The sequence below is a fragment of the Puntigrus tetrazona genome, chromosome 5 (genome assembly GCF_018831695.1).
Source record: "Puntigrus tetrazona isolate hp1 chromosome 5, ASM1883169v1, whole genome shotgun sequence".
Classification (NCBI taxonomy): Eukaryota; Metazoa; Chordata; class Actinopteri; order Cypriniformes; family Cyprinidae; genus Puntigrus; species Puntigrus tetrazona.
In genome coordinates this window covers 9,369,268-9,384,509 of record NC_056703.1, presented here as the reverse complement: position 1 = coordinate 9,384,509, position 15,242 = coordinate 9,369,268, and the positions used below count along the sequence as shown (strand labels likewise).

At 36.9% G+C, this 15,242-nt stretch overlaps 2 protein-coding genes across 7 annotated transcripts in view; one reads left to right on the top strand and one right to left on the bottom strand.

The window, feature by feature from the left end:
• The first annotated feature begins 2,632 nt into the window (after nt 1-2,632).
• adam28 (ADAM metallopeptidase domain 28) lies at nt 2,633-12,496 on the top strand. Of its 3 annotated transcripts, XM_043240251.1 has the most exons (23): nt 2,633-2,786; nt 3,701-3,779; nt 5,129-5,217; nt 5,295-5,368; nt 5,555-5,633; nt 5,711-5,787; nt 6,113-6,308; nt 6,573-6,635; nt 6,975-7,046; nt 7,924-8,093; nt 8,251-8,332; nt 8,706-8,836; nt 8,973-9,150; nt 9,666-9,755; nt 10,043-10,238; nt 10,331-10,433; nt 10,523-10,679; nt 10,804-10,884; nt 11,070-11,160; nt 11,244-11,352; nt 11,443-11,512; nt 11,612-11,692; nt 11,904-12,496. In XM_043240251.1, the coding sequence occupies exons 2-23, from the start codon at nt 3,719-3,721 to the stop codon at nt 11,931-11,933; spliced, it is 2,280 nt and encodes a 759-aa protein (XP_043096186.1). In that variant the 5' UTR covers nt 2,633-2,786; nt 3,701-3,718; the 3' UTR covers nt 11,934-12,496. The 3 variants fall into 3 exon arrangements, with proteins under 3 accessions (XP_043096186.1, XP_043096187.1, XP_043096185.1); XM_043240252.1 differs by lacking the exon at nt 3,701-3,779 and having other exon boundaries at nt 2,645-2,786; XM_043240250.1 differs by lacking the exon at nt 2,633-2,786 and having other exon boundaries at nt 3,612-3,779.
• Nucleotides 12,497-12,587: 91 nt separating this feature from the next.
• ppp3cca (protein phosphatase 3, catalytic subunit, gamma isozyme, a) overlaps nt 12,588-15,242 on the bottom strand; it is a 30,458-nt gene continuing 27,803 nt past the window's right edge. For all 4 annotated transcript variants that reach the window (XM_043240253.1, XM_043240255.1, XM_043240254.1 and 1 more), the window contains one exon: nt 12,588-15,114. In XM_043240253.1, coding sequence (XP_043096188.1) covers nt 14,951-15,114 — 164 coding nt within the window. In that variant the 3' untranslated portion in view covers nt 12,588-14,950. The remainder of the gene's footprint in view (nt 15,115-15,242) is intronic.

Sequence of the window (15,242 nt, the reverse complement as noted above, 5' to 3'; positions counted from 1 at the left end):
ACAATGGGGAAGAAGGTCACCGAGGTGACATCAGCAGTACAATGCAAGAAATACACACAACAATTAGAACTCGCAAACTTAATTAAACCGAAAAGCTCAACCTACTGCACACAAACTATAGGTATAAGAGTCAGATCTGTCAGTCATGCCGTTTGCCGTGGCCTGATTTTATAATATCCCTACTACAAAAGGCACTACTTTGCTTTGCGGTTCATCTGTTTCATATATGCAAACAATCTCGCCTGCGTATACAGGGTGCCACATTTGAATGCCGACTCGATTTCCGCACAAACAAGAACAGAGTAATGCACAGAACATGGACTGCATTATATATATATTAAAGTATAACCATTGTTCCGAAAAGAGAAACGGTCAGCCATACGTTATTACGCCGAATAAACAAGCAATAAGAGCATCCTCCCCACGCGAACAGCACATTTGGATCGCATTGTGAATAAAACAAGCCGCAGACATCATTTTAATACGTTTAATAGCAATGACATCATCCAAAAGCAGACATCTGCGAGATGAGATCTCTGTCACTTAATCTCTATAAAACTTAAAAGGGCAGAAGACTAAACAAATCGTGTAACAAGTCTGCCGGTCTCTTTTTTCGCTTTAGACTAAGTTCTTTCGTCAGCGGCTGTGGAGGGTGATGCAAAAAGACAAAAACAGACCAACAAATTAAACACAAATGTTTCCACCACAGAACTGAGAAGTGAATTGCGTAGCTTTCCCATAATGTAAGATAATTATAAAAGCATCTACAGTTAGTTTTGCATCCACTTAGATGGGTGGTCATAGAAAGCCCTCTTGTGGCCACAGCAGTTTCTGTTTTTAGGATTTGGCCTTAATCCCAGGACAGCAGCAACAAAAAAATATATATATATATATATATATATATATATATATATATATATATATATATATATATATACACACATATATATATATATATATACACATATATATATACATATATATATATATATATATATATATATATATATATATATTATGTAGACACATATGAAAACAAATACATAATTATTTGAGAGGCTACATCTTTGTGATGAGAAATTTGATCTAAAATAAATCTCGAATACAATTCATGTAACTCGACATTAAGTAGTTTTGGGGACAGTGCCACCAAGTGGTCAATAATTATAATTACACTCACAAGATCTCTTAAAATATTTACACAAAACCGAAAATCTAAACTGAACAGGGCTGTAACAACCTTAAAGGATGGGGTTTATAAGTTTATAAGCTTCCACACTGATATTCTGTAACACTTGTCCTACAAAGAACAACAGAATGAGATATGCATAAGTTGTTCTTAATTCATGCTTTCTCAAACAATACAATCATAAGACAGAGGTACAGATGTGAAGCAGCGGTCCATGGCATGAAACAGCATTTGAACCCGTAAATGCATTTAGTTGCTCAAATACATGTTGTAACTGTTACTCAGAGAAAGAATGTGGACACATGATCTTTATAGGTCTCTGCAGGTCCACTCACGCCGTCTCTGGATGTGTTTTAACTTAGAAATGATCTTTTCTGCAGAAATCAAAAATCTATCTATCTATCTATCTATCTATCTATCTATCTATCTATCTATCTATCTATCTATCTATCTGTCTGTCTATCTATCTATCTATCTATCTATCTATCTATCTATCTATCTATCTATCTATCTATCTATCTATCTATCTATCTATCTATCTATCTATCTATCTATCTATCTATCTATCTATCTATCTAAATCATTTCTATTTCTAATAAATGCTGTTCTTCTGAATTTTCTTTTATCATTGTTTTCTCAAAAATATTGCACAACATGTGTTAAATACTGATAATAATAATAATAATAATAATAATAATAATAATAATAATAATAATAATAAATGCACCAAATCATAATTAGAATGAAAATCCATCTTTACCATCATGTTTTTTTTTTTTTTTTTTTTTTTTTAAATATTAAGTTCTAAAAATATATTTTTAATTGCAATAGTATTTCAAAATATTACTGTTTCTTTGTTGTTGTTTTTTTAAATTCAACAAAAATCTTATTAACTCAAACTTTTAAACAGTAGTGTATTTATATATCAGTTTGTTCTGTTATGCTCAGGATCTGAATGTTGACAGTGTCAACAGTGTTTCTTTACATAAGCCTTCTGGAAAATATTAAATGTCTTTTTTTTTTTTTCCAGAAGCAGCTGTTTGGCCACATATTGTTTTTTGATTATGCTCAGCTTCATCTACCAGATCTCGACCTATGAGTAGTTCACACACACACACACACACACACACACACACAGATCCATGACAGAACAGACAATTGAGCAATAGGTCACAGAAGGACAGAGAGCAAGAAAGAAAAGGGTCAGTTTGTAACACATGCGGCCCTAATGGACACTGCATGCTTTCTCCACTCCAACAAGTGAACAATGGCTTTGTTGGAGGCGTCAGGAGAAGGCACAATAACTGCATTATTGTCCTTGACTTGACCTTGTGTATTAGAAGAAGAGCAAGAATGCATTTCAGTGGGTGAGGAAATCACAGATGACAGGGCAGGAGTTTCCTATTTTTGGCTCACATTACACATTTTCATGCACTTACTTTTTTTTTAAGAAAACCCAGAGGCTGAAGAAAAAGGGAAGGAAAGATGCATTTTTGAAATTCACATGATGAGCAGACAGCGTCCATAGACAGACCATGAATCTGCCAGTCTCGAATAAAACATAAAGCCAAACAGCACGAGGAGCAACAAAGTTAAGGTAAGGCAACATGTTTTGCTATATTGGAGGCTTTATGTTTTTGTCTCTACAGGCAGCTTGCTTTATTTATTCATGTGGTAACATTTTGAAAATTAATCATTACAGTGCAAGCAATGGTATATCTATCCAAATCGTTCTTTGTCATGACTTCAATAAATTAAGCAAAAAAATAAAAATAAAATAAAATGGTAAGCATTGTAAAATATAACAAACTGCATGCACAGGAAAGAAAGTGGTTACGTACTTTGTATGGCCAACATTTTTGTTTCAGTTTCACTAAAGTAGTAGATCTGAGGGAAGCATATAGTTGCCTGTTTGTAGAATGAAGCTTTTAGTTTCAGTGCGAAGAAAAGAGATAGCGGTCTTTGTGTCTGATTTGATAAAGCTGAATTTCAGCCAGTTGTTAATGTGCGCCAAAGTATTTGCATTTTTTATTTACATATCACTGTAACAAAATTTTAGAAAAAGTAAAGGTGGAATCAGGTTGTGCTTGAATCACGTGTCCAGACCTGCTCGACCACCTCACCTTACGATTCGTTTGAGGTTTTTCGTTTATTTTACACTATAGCAAATGTAAAAAAAAAAAAAAAAAAAAAAAAAAAAAAGGCATGATTTTCTATAACACTAATAAAGACATGTCCCCAGAGTGATTTATCTGGGTCACTTTTTGGAGCAGTTAAGTAAGGCCAGGTGTGATGCTTCTTTATAGTGTTTGTCAACGCTGAGAGCAAGTATCACTACGTAAAGGTCGGTTTGCATATTTCCTGCATTCTTTTAACACTCTCAGGGGCGTGTCCAAGCATGCCACTAATCTTTTATACCTCTGTGTCATTTCCTGAAAGTTCATGTCTGGAGCCTAAACCGCGCTTCATCTGAACCATAAAAAGTAGCTTAACGATATGATCCTGTTTCAGTTGTTCTGTACACTGACAATGGGCAGAAGACATCTGATGTTGTGGATCTTTACTCTGTGTGTTTCACTCGATCCCACAGGTAAGATACTGGATACACCAGCGCCTCTGCTCCACAATGACTGATTAACTTATCTCTGCACTGCTGCGGACTCTTCAGCTCTTATGCTGCACTGCGCCGACTAAGTCAAAGAGTTCATGAATTGAAAGAGCGTTTCATTTTAGAATGATACTTTGATTGGAAACGTATTTCATATTTTTATTTGCACAGATCCTTGGTTTACTAAGTCTGGTAAAATCATGCCAATGCTGTATTTGCTCTGCACTAAAAACAGTATTGTTTTAAATCATTTCGAATCATTTGCATATTTTAAATAATGTACAGCTGAAATAACAGCTCATATGTTAGATCGTAGTACCTATGTATTACATGTAAATGTAACAAAACTAAACCAATTCCAAATAGTATAGTAAATGGCACTGATTCAAAAAAATTTCATTCGCAAGCATATAATGTATTAATGTTAATTCTGAAATTAACTGTAATATAATTAACTGTTGTCAGTTCTTTTTGTTTTAGTTAATCTGCCTGTCACTTTTTGGTGCATATTACACTCTCGGAAATAAAGGTACAAATGATATCAGCGAGGCGGTACATTTACAAAAGGAACATGTTGGTAAATGTTACATTTTGGCACCTTAAAGATACATATCGGTACATAAAGTGTACATATTTGAACCTGATAGGTACAAAAGTGCACCTTTGAAAAGGCGCCTCCCCAATGACAGCTTTTGTACCTTTATTTCTGAGAGTGCAGACTATTTGATTACATGAAAGGGCTGCAGCAAAAAAACAAAGAAATAAAAAAGTACATGCTGTCACTGGGGCGTTTTCTTTTTTACAGCTTTGTCCATTATTTGCCTTAAAGGTATGTGACTAATATGTACCTTTAACTAATAACTAATATATACATTTAAATGTACATATTTGTATGGTACATATTCGTATCTTTTGAAAAGGTGGTACTGCCCCGGCGACAGCTTTCATTCTTTTTGAACCATTTTTTCCTGAGAGTGCAGTTAAAAACCTCAGGCTCAACACACCCTTTGATTAACGCATTTGCTTTCTTTTAGATTTGAGACAGATTGTGTTATCATTAGCACAGATTTGTTGAAGTAAAACAAACATGCTTCAAAAAAAAAAAAAAAAAACTATCTTGGACAGAGATTACTGTTTAGCGATTTTGCTCATAACATTAAAATAACATATCCGCGTAAGTCTGTTGGCAGTCGAACATCGAAAAGTCTGACACTGACAAGTATATATCTACAGGCTATATTGAAAAAAATAATAATTTCTGCATGTTTGCACTTTATGACTAATCTGTGATTCAGTGTTTATAATTCCTTCTGTTTGTCAACCTGCTATAGTCGGTCACATTCCTGAGCTAGATGGAAAAAAGGTGTATGAGATCGTTCGACCAATCAGATTACATGATCTACAAAAAAGAGACTTAAAGGTGAGTTTTCATCTACCTGCCTCGAAATTCATTTTTTAAAAATCAAACTGAATTTGATTTCTTTTCCTTCCCTGCAGTCGAGACCAGACACGGTGAAATATGCCATGACACTGGGTGGTAGAGACATTGAAATGCACCTCCAGAAAAATGAGTAAGCCTGTTTTCCCAGTTACTCCTTTGTCATCACTTTTGTATATCCGCTTGTAGTCATATCGAAAAGTTCCTTATTGTCAAACATTTTTATGTCACTTTAAAATTGAAGTTCCCACGTTACATATTGCGATTTGTCCATTAATGACTAATCTTACTGATCTGAGAAATGTGTGTTGGTCAACAGTGGCCTATTGACGAAAGGCTATAGCGAAACTTATTACACTGAAGATGGGACGCTTGTCACCACCACACCAGAAGATCTGGTATGCTACAACCAACATATAATATATTATTTATTTAATATAATATATCATTATTTAATACTCTTTATCTCCTACAGGATTTATGCTATTATCATGGGAAAATAGTCAATGAGAGTAAGTCATCGGTTAGCATGAGCACCTGCGATGGATTACGGTATTAAAAGTCATTTCTTTCAATCTTTTACAATCGAATATTCATTTGCTTTACCAAAAATACACATACGCATTTTTAAAAGCGTCTTTCTACCAGTACTTCATATAGTTAGTTTGTGGCTTCAAGCATGTTCTTCAATTGTCTGAAACAAACGGAAGTTACAGCGTTACCCGCTTTTTTGTACTTGGATAAATGAGAACACGCGATTTCACAAGCACTCTTGATTAAGTCACCTCTTCTGCCAATTGTTTTGAATCCACCAAGCTTGCTACTCGTCTCACAAAAGACATTACAAAAGTGCCCATTACGTCATTTGTCTTCACAGAGGCTATTTTAAAACAGAGGAGCAGAGGTTTCTGATCGAGCCGTTGTCTGACGATGGTGAGGGCGACCATGCTGTCTTTAAGTACGAAGACGTTAACGAAGAGGCGCCTAGAGTGTGTGGAGTCACCAACACTACTTGGGACGAGAGCGAGGAAGGCGCTCCTCCACGCATTCTCAAAAGTCGTTCTCGTTCCTCGGTAAGACGTCTATTCTATTCAAAGTTAAAGTTTCACAAAGTTTAACCACATTCTAACAGATCATGTGATTAAGCCTTATTCGTTGTTCCGCAACGTTAATGTGACGTTCGCAATAAATTGCAGAAGTCTAAAGTGCAAAAAAATGTCCCAGATTAACATAATATCGGTCTGTAAATGCACTAAAGCAGGGTAGTTTGTTTTCTTTTGTCACTGAAATAATTCATCTGTTTTCTTTTTTCCATCCAATTGCTTCCTCTTGATCAGGGGCCAACTTTCTTCCAACAACAAAAATACATTGAGTTCTTCCTTGTGGCAGACAACAGCGAAGTAAGAGCGGGAATCAGTGCATCTTGAAGATTAATGCAGAATAACTCATCTAAAAATTATTCAAAGAGCGTTCAATGAGTGTTAAAGTGAATAATTTATTTATTCATTTAATTTTGGGTCCCTCAGTGACTATCAGATGATATATGACGCCCTAATACAAAAAAAGAGCAACATTCGTGGAATTTTGTGCTTGTACAGCATTGTGGTTTTTATAAAGTCAAACTGTTTCTAAGTTTGTAAAAAAAAAACACTGACGTTATCAAAAAGTGTGTCCTAATAGCAGTGTGATTATGTGACAAAATGCTTGGGTTCATCATTCAATTCTTTGTTCCTCCTCAGTACAAGAAAATGGACAGCGATCTTCAGAAGCTGAGAAAGAGGATATTTGAGATCATTAATTACATCAATAATGTGAGTCACTGATGACACACGTTATCAAGAAAATCCAGCATGCCAACATTTATGGATCATACAGGATATTGCAGCTGCGTCCTGTGATAATAAGGATTCCTGAGATAATTAATCACATGACTAGATACAGATCTTTGCCATCTACAGATCTTCTGATGAGTACTGGTTTACTACTCTAGTCAAATACATTTATAGTGTTGCAATAGTACAAAACAAATATCTAAAAACTTTATGATTTAAACTCCCTTCAAAAGCTTGTTTCAAAAGACATTTTAAAATGGAACACAATAAAAATGAGTATGAAATATTTAAATGCACTTCTGGGTTCTAGATTTCTAAATTTGACAAGGTCAATGGTGTCCTTGCTTCCACTGAAGCACACAAGATGCAAAACAAGCTGGATAACATAGCTCAAAGTTTCCCATAAGCTCACGAGTCAGTGCCAATATTTTGCATAATACGGTAATACTTTATTTTAATGTGTCTTAACTAGCTGCTTATTAGCATGCATATTACTAAGATATTAGTAGCACATATTAATGCCTTGCTCTACACGACCTTATTCTATAGTCCTAATCCTACCCAATACCGAAACGTAATAACTACCTTACTAACTATTAACAGGCACGCAGCAAATCAGAGCCATATATAATATTGAATAAGTGTTCCCTATTCTAAAGTTTTACCCAAAATACTAACAGTAGCATGTTGTGATGAATAGCCTATTGTAGGACTACTATGCTGATTTTCGAATAATTGTCATTTAAATAGGTCCTTAATCAGAACAAAACAAAACTTGCTAATGTTTTTTTTGGATTCCGTTGTACACAGCATAGAGTAACGTGACTCTTTCTTTTACTCTTTGCTTGATGTGCAGGTATATAAAGAAATCAACACATTTGTTGCCCTGACTGGATTTGAAGCCTGGACAGATAGCGATAAGATAACAGTTTCTCCTGCAGCTGGAGCTACTTTGGACGGTTTTACCCAGTGGAGGAACAACGATCTCGTCAATAGACAGCAGCACGACAACGCCCATCTCCTCAGGTCAGCTCTCACGCTGGGGAAACTATTGTATTGTTAATCAGATCAGCTCAGAACTTCTGCAATACTAATAGCTCTTCTTGTTCTACATTTAAATAGTTTAGGAACTGAAACTGGAAGAAGATGTACGTAGATTACAAATTTTGGTTTGTTCTCACAGTGCAGTCGACCTTGATGGAGCAACGGTGGGTCTAGCTTACATTGGAACTCTGTGTGGAGGTCTTTCAACAGGGATTGTGCAGGTACTAACAGTCGCTCATAACAAGCCATGAATGAAAATAAATAAATAATCTGACAGGATCACAATAAAGGATAAGGACATGCAAAATTGCAGTTATTGAGATGTTTTGGGGGGTGTTTTATTCATCTGTGAAGTAACATTATGAACAAATACATTTTCATGCTTTTACATGAAGAGAATAACTTTACGTTAACGGAGAAAGAGGAAATATTTTCTACCAGAACATATTGATAAATCAGCATGTTATTGGTTTATTGCTATTCTTTACTTAATGCCGAATTAATACTTCATCATAATATAGACAAAATTTGAATGGAAAACCAGTTTTCATCACTGTTAAGTCTGTATTTATAGTTGTTTATTTCTCTTCAAAGGACCACAACCCTAAGGCTATAGCAGTGGGGGCTACTATGGCCCACGAGATGGGGCACAATCTGGGCATGAGTCACGACAGCAGCAGCTGCGTTTGTTCTGATGGCACTTGCATTATGACAGCCGCTCTCAGGTGCTTACCGTGAACCAGTTGAACTTCATTACCTTAGTATTTTTGAACAAATCTGCAATTTATAGCGTAATGTTTTATTTATGGAGAGCCTACAAAAAAAGCTCTGAGCAAATATCACCGCTCCATATCTCCGCAGCTATTTCATCCCTCAACACTTCAGCAGCTGCAGCACAACTAACTATGTAGACTACCTGAACAGCAAAAACCCAGAATGCCTTTTGAATATGCCCAAACCAAAAGATCTGATTCAGCCACCCGTATGTGGAAATGGATTTGTGGAGATAGGAGAACAATGCGACTGTGGAACAGTGGAGGTAAGCAGACTGGGGTTTCAAGTTAACTCAAATTGTCAAGTACCAATCAAACTCATTTGTGAAAAGGTACTGAACATGCAAGTGTATAATCGCATGGGAAGTAATGTGAAGACATGCACAGACAGTTTGCAACAGGAATGATTGCTCCACATTTGACAACAGATGTGTTTGGTGTTGTGTCTGTTGTGCATATGGGAGGAGATGGGATTGTCAGTCTCTCATATCTTCTCACTGTTCAAAATAGATGATGGATTGCATGTAATAATTACTGCAAATCTGTACATGCACTATATTAGTCATCTCTTCTTTTTGGACAGAAATTGTGTGGGGTGGACCGCATACTTTTACTTCATGTTCAATCATTTATTCATTCATCGTTTGACATGTACCAAGAGCTTTTCTAGACTCTCAGAACCAGTACTTAAAATACAATTTATTTTGTGCCCAAAGCAAACACACCTAAAATGCTAAGACACCTTAAGACATACTCATTGTCTTTATTTCACAACCAACAGGAATGTACAAACCCATGCTGCAATGCCACCACCTGCAAAATGACAGAAGGCTCGCAATGTGCAACAGGGGAATGTTGTGAGAATTGCAAGGTAAGATAAAAAAATCTTTCCTGCGAGGAAACTGCGTCTCAAAGTTGCCTCATAGTGGTTTTCAATGCCGCTCTCCTGCAGCAGACAGTGATTGGAGGAAAATGAATTGAGGGGCGTTCCCTCTCATGAATAACGAATAGACTCAAATGACACTTCTCCGTGGGTTTTCGTATCAATCGCATTTCAACCTTTTGTCATTTTGTATAGTTAAATGATTTGTCATACGGTTTTATTCATTTATAGGCCTAACTGCCAATAACCTGCACGTTTTTCTTCCTCCCCACCAGATCATGTCAGCCGCGCATGTGTGTCGTCCGAAAAATGATGAGTGTGATTTGCCCGAGTCATGCACCGGAAAATCAGCCGAGTGTCCCGAAGACGTCTTTACAGTCAATGGACTCCCTTGCAAGAACGGGAAAGGGTATTGCTACAACGGTCAGTGTCCACAGAGAGAGGAGCAGTGCATTAAAATGTGGGGTCCAAGTGAGTACAGTATTGGTGCAACACAATAGTGAAAAATTTGTGTTTTTAGGCCCCATGTGACTGTGCACATTTTTCTATTCGAATAAATCAAGCTGCTGTGGTGGCTCGAGACTATTGCTACAACCAGAACACAAGAGCGGAATACTACGCCTACTGTAAACGCAATGGAGATAGCTATATTGGATGCCAAAAACAGTACGATTTTACATTTATCGCCATGTCCCTTAATCCCTTCGCAAATCTCTTCACTGTCTGGAAAAACACCATTTTTTGTCTCTCTGCAGAGATGTGATGTGTGGAAAACTGTTCTGCGAAAACGGCAATGCAAGTCCCAATTATGGAAGGCTAGTAACATTTAATAATTGTAAAGCCACATTCTACGGCGATCCTGCCAAAGATTACGGTCAAGTCGACTCTGGCACCAAATGCGGGGAAGGACTGGTAAGACTAGATACATGTCAGCTACTCCCTACTGATTTCCTTGTGGTTGAATAACAATCACCTTTATAGTTTCGCTATCAGTAAGCACTATAATTTGCCCATTTCGATGCGTTTGTTTTCTCAGGTTTGTAACCAGAATGAGTGCGTTGACCTAGAAACGGCTTACAAAGCAACAAATTGCTCCGCCAAATGCAGAGGCCATGGGGTAATAATATGCCTTTTCCCAAACGTATCGTTTCCTCATAAAATGAAACCGATTAGTTCAGATAAACCTTTATATGTCCCACATTGAGGACATTTTATGAAATGCTCTTTTGTAAGATATACACACCGTGTGTCAGAAGTTATAACTTGTTTTTGAAGAATTAACCTAAGCGTACATGCGTACAGGTTTGTGACCACAGAAAGGAGTGTAGATGTGAAACTGGATGGCTGCCTCCAAATTGTGAAACACCAGCAGGAAGCGAAGGTTCTTCTAAAGGTATACTACGGCGTTCAAAATAGCCTCGCGCTCATTTAGTTTTGAGGATCACAAGTAAGATTTTTACCTCTCTGCATTTCTAGGTGTGACAATAGCCATTGCTGTGGTTGTCTGCGTCCTGATTGGGACACTTCTAATCGGACTAGCGGTCTTCTTTTACAAGCGCAGAAGGAGCATGCCAAACTCACTTAGGTAGGAATATAGGAAACCAAAACTTTGAGTGAATTTTTTATTTTTTTTTAATTAAGTCAAGTGTATTTAATGCTGATGTTGTCTTCGTAGCCATCCAAGGCAGCAGAAAGTTCACGTAGTCGACATCCCCGAATCATCCCTGAACCAGAAGCCATCTCCGGTAACTTGCAGTCACATTTCATTTAACAACAAACACAGTCTACACCCAATGAAATGTGAAAGAGTTAACACGACTTTGTGATGTCTTGTTTCTTCTCAGGTAATAAGGCCTTCAGCACCTCCTGCACCCTCTTCAGTTCAATCCAGAGCTCTACATAACGACTACCTAAATGCACGTCAGGTACTAACTAACTAACTCTACATATGTTTAATGACTCACGCTTACATCCGTATTTAAAGGAATAGTAAATCAACCTAAAATGAACATTCCTAATGTTGTTTTAAATCAGAAAGACTTAACTTCCGTGATAACCATATGTACAGTATTTTTTTTTTTTTTTTTTTTTTTTAATACAAACAGCAGAAGTTTTTATTAATTCTCTCCCTCGCAGGCACTTAGACCACCTCCTCCAAGGGTGTGACATAACACCTCTCAAACCTCAAGAAGCGAGTCACTCAAGACCCGGCAGACTGGATATAAATGCTACGAGTCTGTGGCTTAGTAAAGTCTTCAAGAGAAGAAAATAAGCCACATGCTCAGCATACATTTGAGACCAACACACCTAAATGAATTTTACAGTGTAAAAATTGTCCTTGAGTGACAGGTTTTGTTTTTAACTGAAAATAAGATTTTTTTTTAATGTCCCTTTAATTTATTTGTACAGTCTGTTCCTGTATAATTGAGCCTGCCCTCTATATAGTAAAGATTTTGAGTCAGCAAAACTACCGACTCGTTTTCACAGAAAGCTCAGGTTAGAAAGCAGATTTTCTAAAGTTTATCAAATTTCACTCCCCCCCCCTGTAAAGTCACTACCTCTGCTAGATGTGATTCTATCCTAGATTTTCATTGCAATGTAAACAACTTTTAAATGCTTTAAAAATAACATTGTGGTTAATTTAGTATTTATGAAAATGTATTTTACACGTTGTAAAATGCAATGTGAATGTATGACTGAAATATATATTTGCATGCTGAAACACATAATTTACTGGTTTTTTTAAAGATAAAAACCCCAAAACAACAACAACAACAACAACAACAACAACAAAACAAGAAAATATGACCAAACATGAGGTCCACAGTATTTCAGTTTTTATTTGTCTTCTTAACTGATACATCTACATAATATCAAGAAATTTATGGTGGCCTCGCGTTACAAGTACTTGATAAAATGCTCGTTCAATTAAATCCCCATATTATAATTTTTAACGATGCTATAAATGTGCATAAACAACATTTTTTTTTTTTTTTACACATTCCCACAGATGTGTTTCAGGGACTTCACTGAGCCCAAGAAGGCCTAATACTCAACATTTCAACTCTTAAATGCAAACAGAAACTTAATTCAAACGTCCTCATCCTTCCATTAGAAGTTCACGTCGCCAGTATCCCAAGACCAGCCCACACCCTGTTAAACCATTCGAAGGAAAACAGTAGAACCGATCCCAGATTAGCCGCGCACTTCCACTGGTGTCGTTTGAAATGCATGCAAATAAACGTAGCGAATGTTCCCTTCAGAGTCCACAGATGCACTGCACTGATATGATCCAGCGAAACACATGCACACTTCAGAAAATGCTGTGTGCTGGAAGGTTGCGCTGGAATCACACATTTATTTGTCATAAAAGCTGAATTCATACACCTAAAGATGAGCACAACATATCAGTCGTATCATTCGATTTTGAAAATCATTCTCATGTGAAGAACCGGTCCTGCATTTAAATAAAAAATAAAAGTGAAAAAAATTGGTCTGAATAAAACGCACGCGCACACACACACACGCACACAAAAAAAAACTAAAATTGTACAAAATGAACTGTTGTCTAAAATGTACATTTCAAATGCTTCCAGAAAACGGGGTGGGTTGCTCATGTGCATAGCATCAGACATTCAACACCATCGCAAACTCCTGATTAAACCTGCTTTAAAACCAGATGAACCTGCTGCTCCTGTTAAAATGAATAAAAACATGCATTAAAAGGCCTAATGCTCTTCCTCTAGTCTCTTTTAGTTCTGTATCTCAACAGTAGGTGGAGACATACCACAACATTCCCTAAACCTGTTAAAACAAGCAGCCATGTAATAAAAAACCTTACCACAATACCTCACATAGTGTTACAGCTCAAACCACCAAGTCAGTTCGCGACACGTTTATCAAGCTCAGCATGCTTTGCTAATGTCTCAAGCACGAACTGGATGAAATCAATAGTCTGTACGAGCGAAAGCTGAATACTTTGCGTTAAGTGATGGCCTGGAGGACATTCTTTAAAGAGAGGATATTCAATATTACGTGTAGATGTTCTCTATTTACAAACACTTGCGTTTAGTGCAATATTCCTCATTACCTCCCCATCATACCCTATATTAGGGTTGGTTAGAGCTCTGGCAGTGAACTCAGCAAAGCACATACACACACAAAAAACAAACAAAAAAAAAAACTTTGGCTTTTGAGTTGATCAAAGCAACTTCACACGTCCCACATTGGCTGTTACAAGTGTACATGAGCTCATAGGCATACTAAACAGATTTCACTGTATATATTAACAAATAAAACTGGTTGGTTGCATGCCAATCTCATCTATCATATTTTTTAAGAAAGAAAAAAAAAAAAAAAAAAAGAGAAGTGTGTCAGAAAGAAACGAGGGAAAGCGAGTCTGAAAGACTGTCAAATGATATTTCTAAAGAGACTGAAATAGCTTCAAGTACAGATGCAGAAGTAAGATTACGAGAGGCTTTCATAAGACATGCTTTGCTTTTGTAGAATCAAACAACTTCTGTTTAAATCAATGTTATGGCTGCTTGCATGTGGCGTCATCTGGCTGTTTTTGGACAAAGTAGAAATAGACACACAGAAACCAAAGCAGCTAATATTTTCACGAGTAATATTAAACAGTTTTACTTTCGTAGATATAAAATATTTTTCAATGAACCTACAGTTGAAGTTATTTCCCTTAGGTTTGTTTTTCGTCTTAATAAAATCCCTTACAGACTTGATAACATACATCAGTATAGTCAAACCATCCCTTGCCAAATACGTTGCGACGTACAATATTATAAAACTGGGATTAACTAGATCATCTGATCCGTGCAGCATCTTAAACCCACATCTCTGCTCTCGAGTTACAAAACTGTAGTTTAAAGGTTGACACATTGTGACTGTATACCTGTTTTGTTTTTTGTTTTTTTGCACACTTTCAAAATGTTCACTCATCTTTAAAATGTTGCTATCAAGTACATCTAATACAACTCATTTAATAAATAAAATCTCTTGTTTGTACTTAGTTGTAAGTGATTTCTCTCTCTGTCCGTGGAATGATTCCTCTCCACATCCCAGGCCCTCCTCTGCAGGATCCCGGCAGTCGAGGGGTCTGTCTTGTGGAGAACGTGGCAGAGAAAGAGACAATGCTATGGAGGAGAGGAAAAGTGCAAAATCTCCCCTTACACGTTCCCGTCAGTGCCGTTTTTCTCATTGGCAGCGTTAACTGTGGTACCGTCAGGTTGCTGGCCGTCCTTGCGAGGAGGCATCCGTTCGTTTATTCGGTCCAGGCCACGAGCTTCTTCGAAGTTGCGGATTTTCCGTGTAGGAGAGAAGCCTTGGATGGCTACCGGGGAAAAAAGAAAATGAGGTCGAGAAAAAAAAAAAAAAACCAGACAATTACTGCAAAAAGGTTTACCTTTGGGCATTTAGAGTGATCAAAAAGCCTATTGATTGAATGATTTAACCATGAAG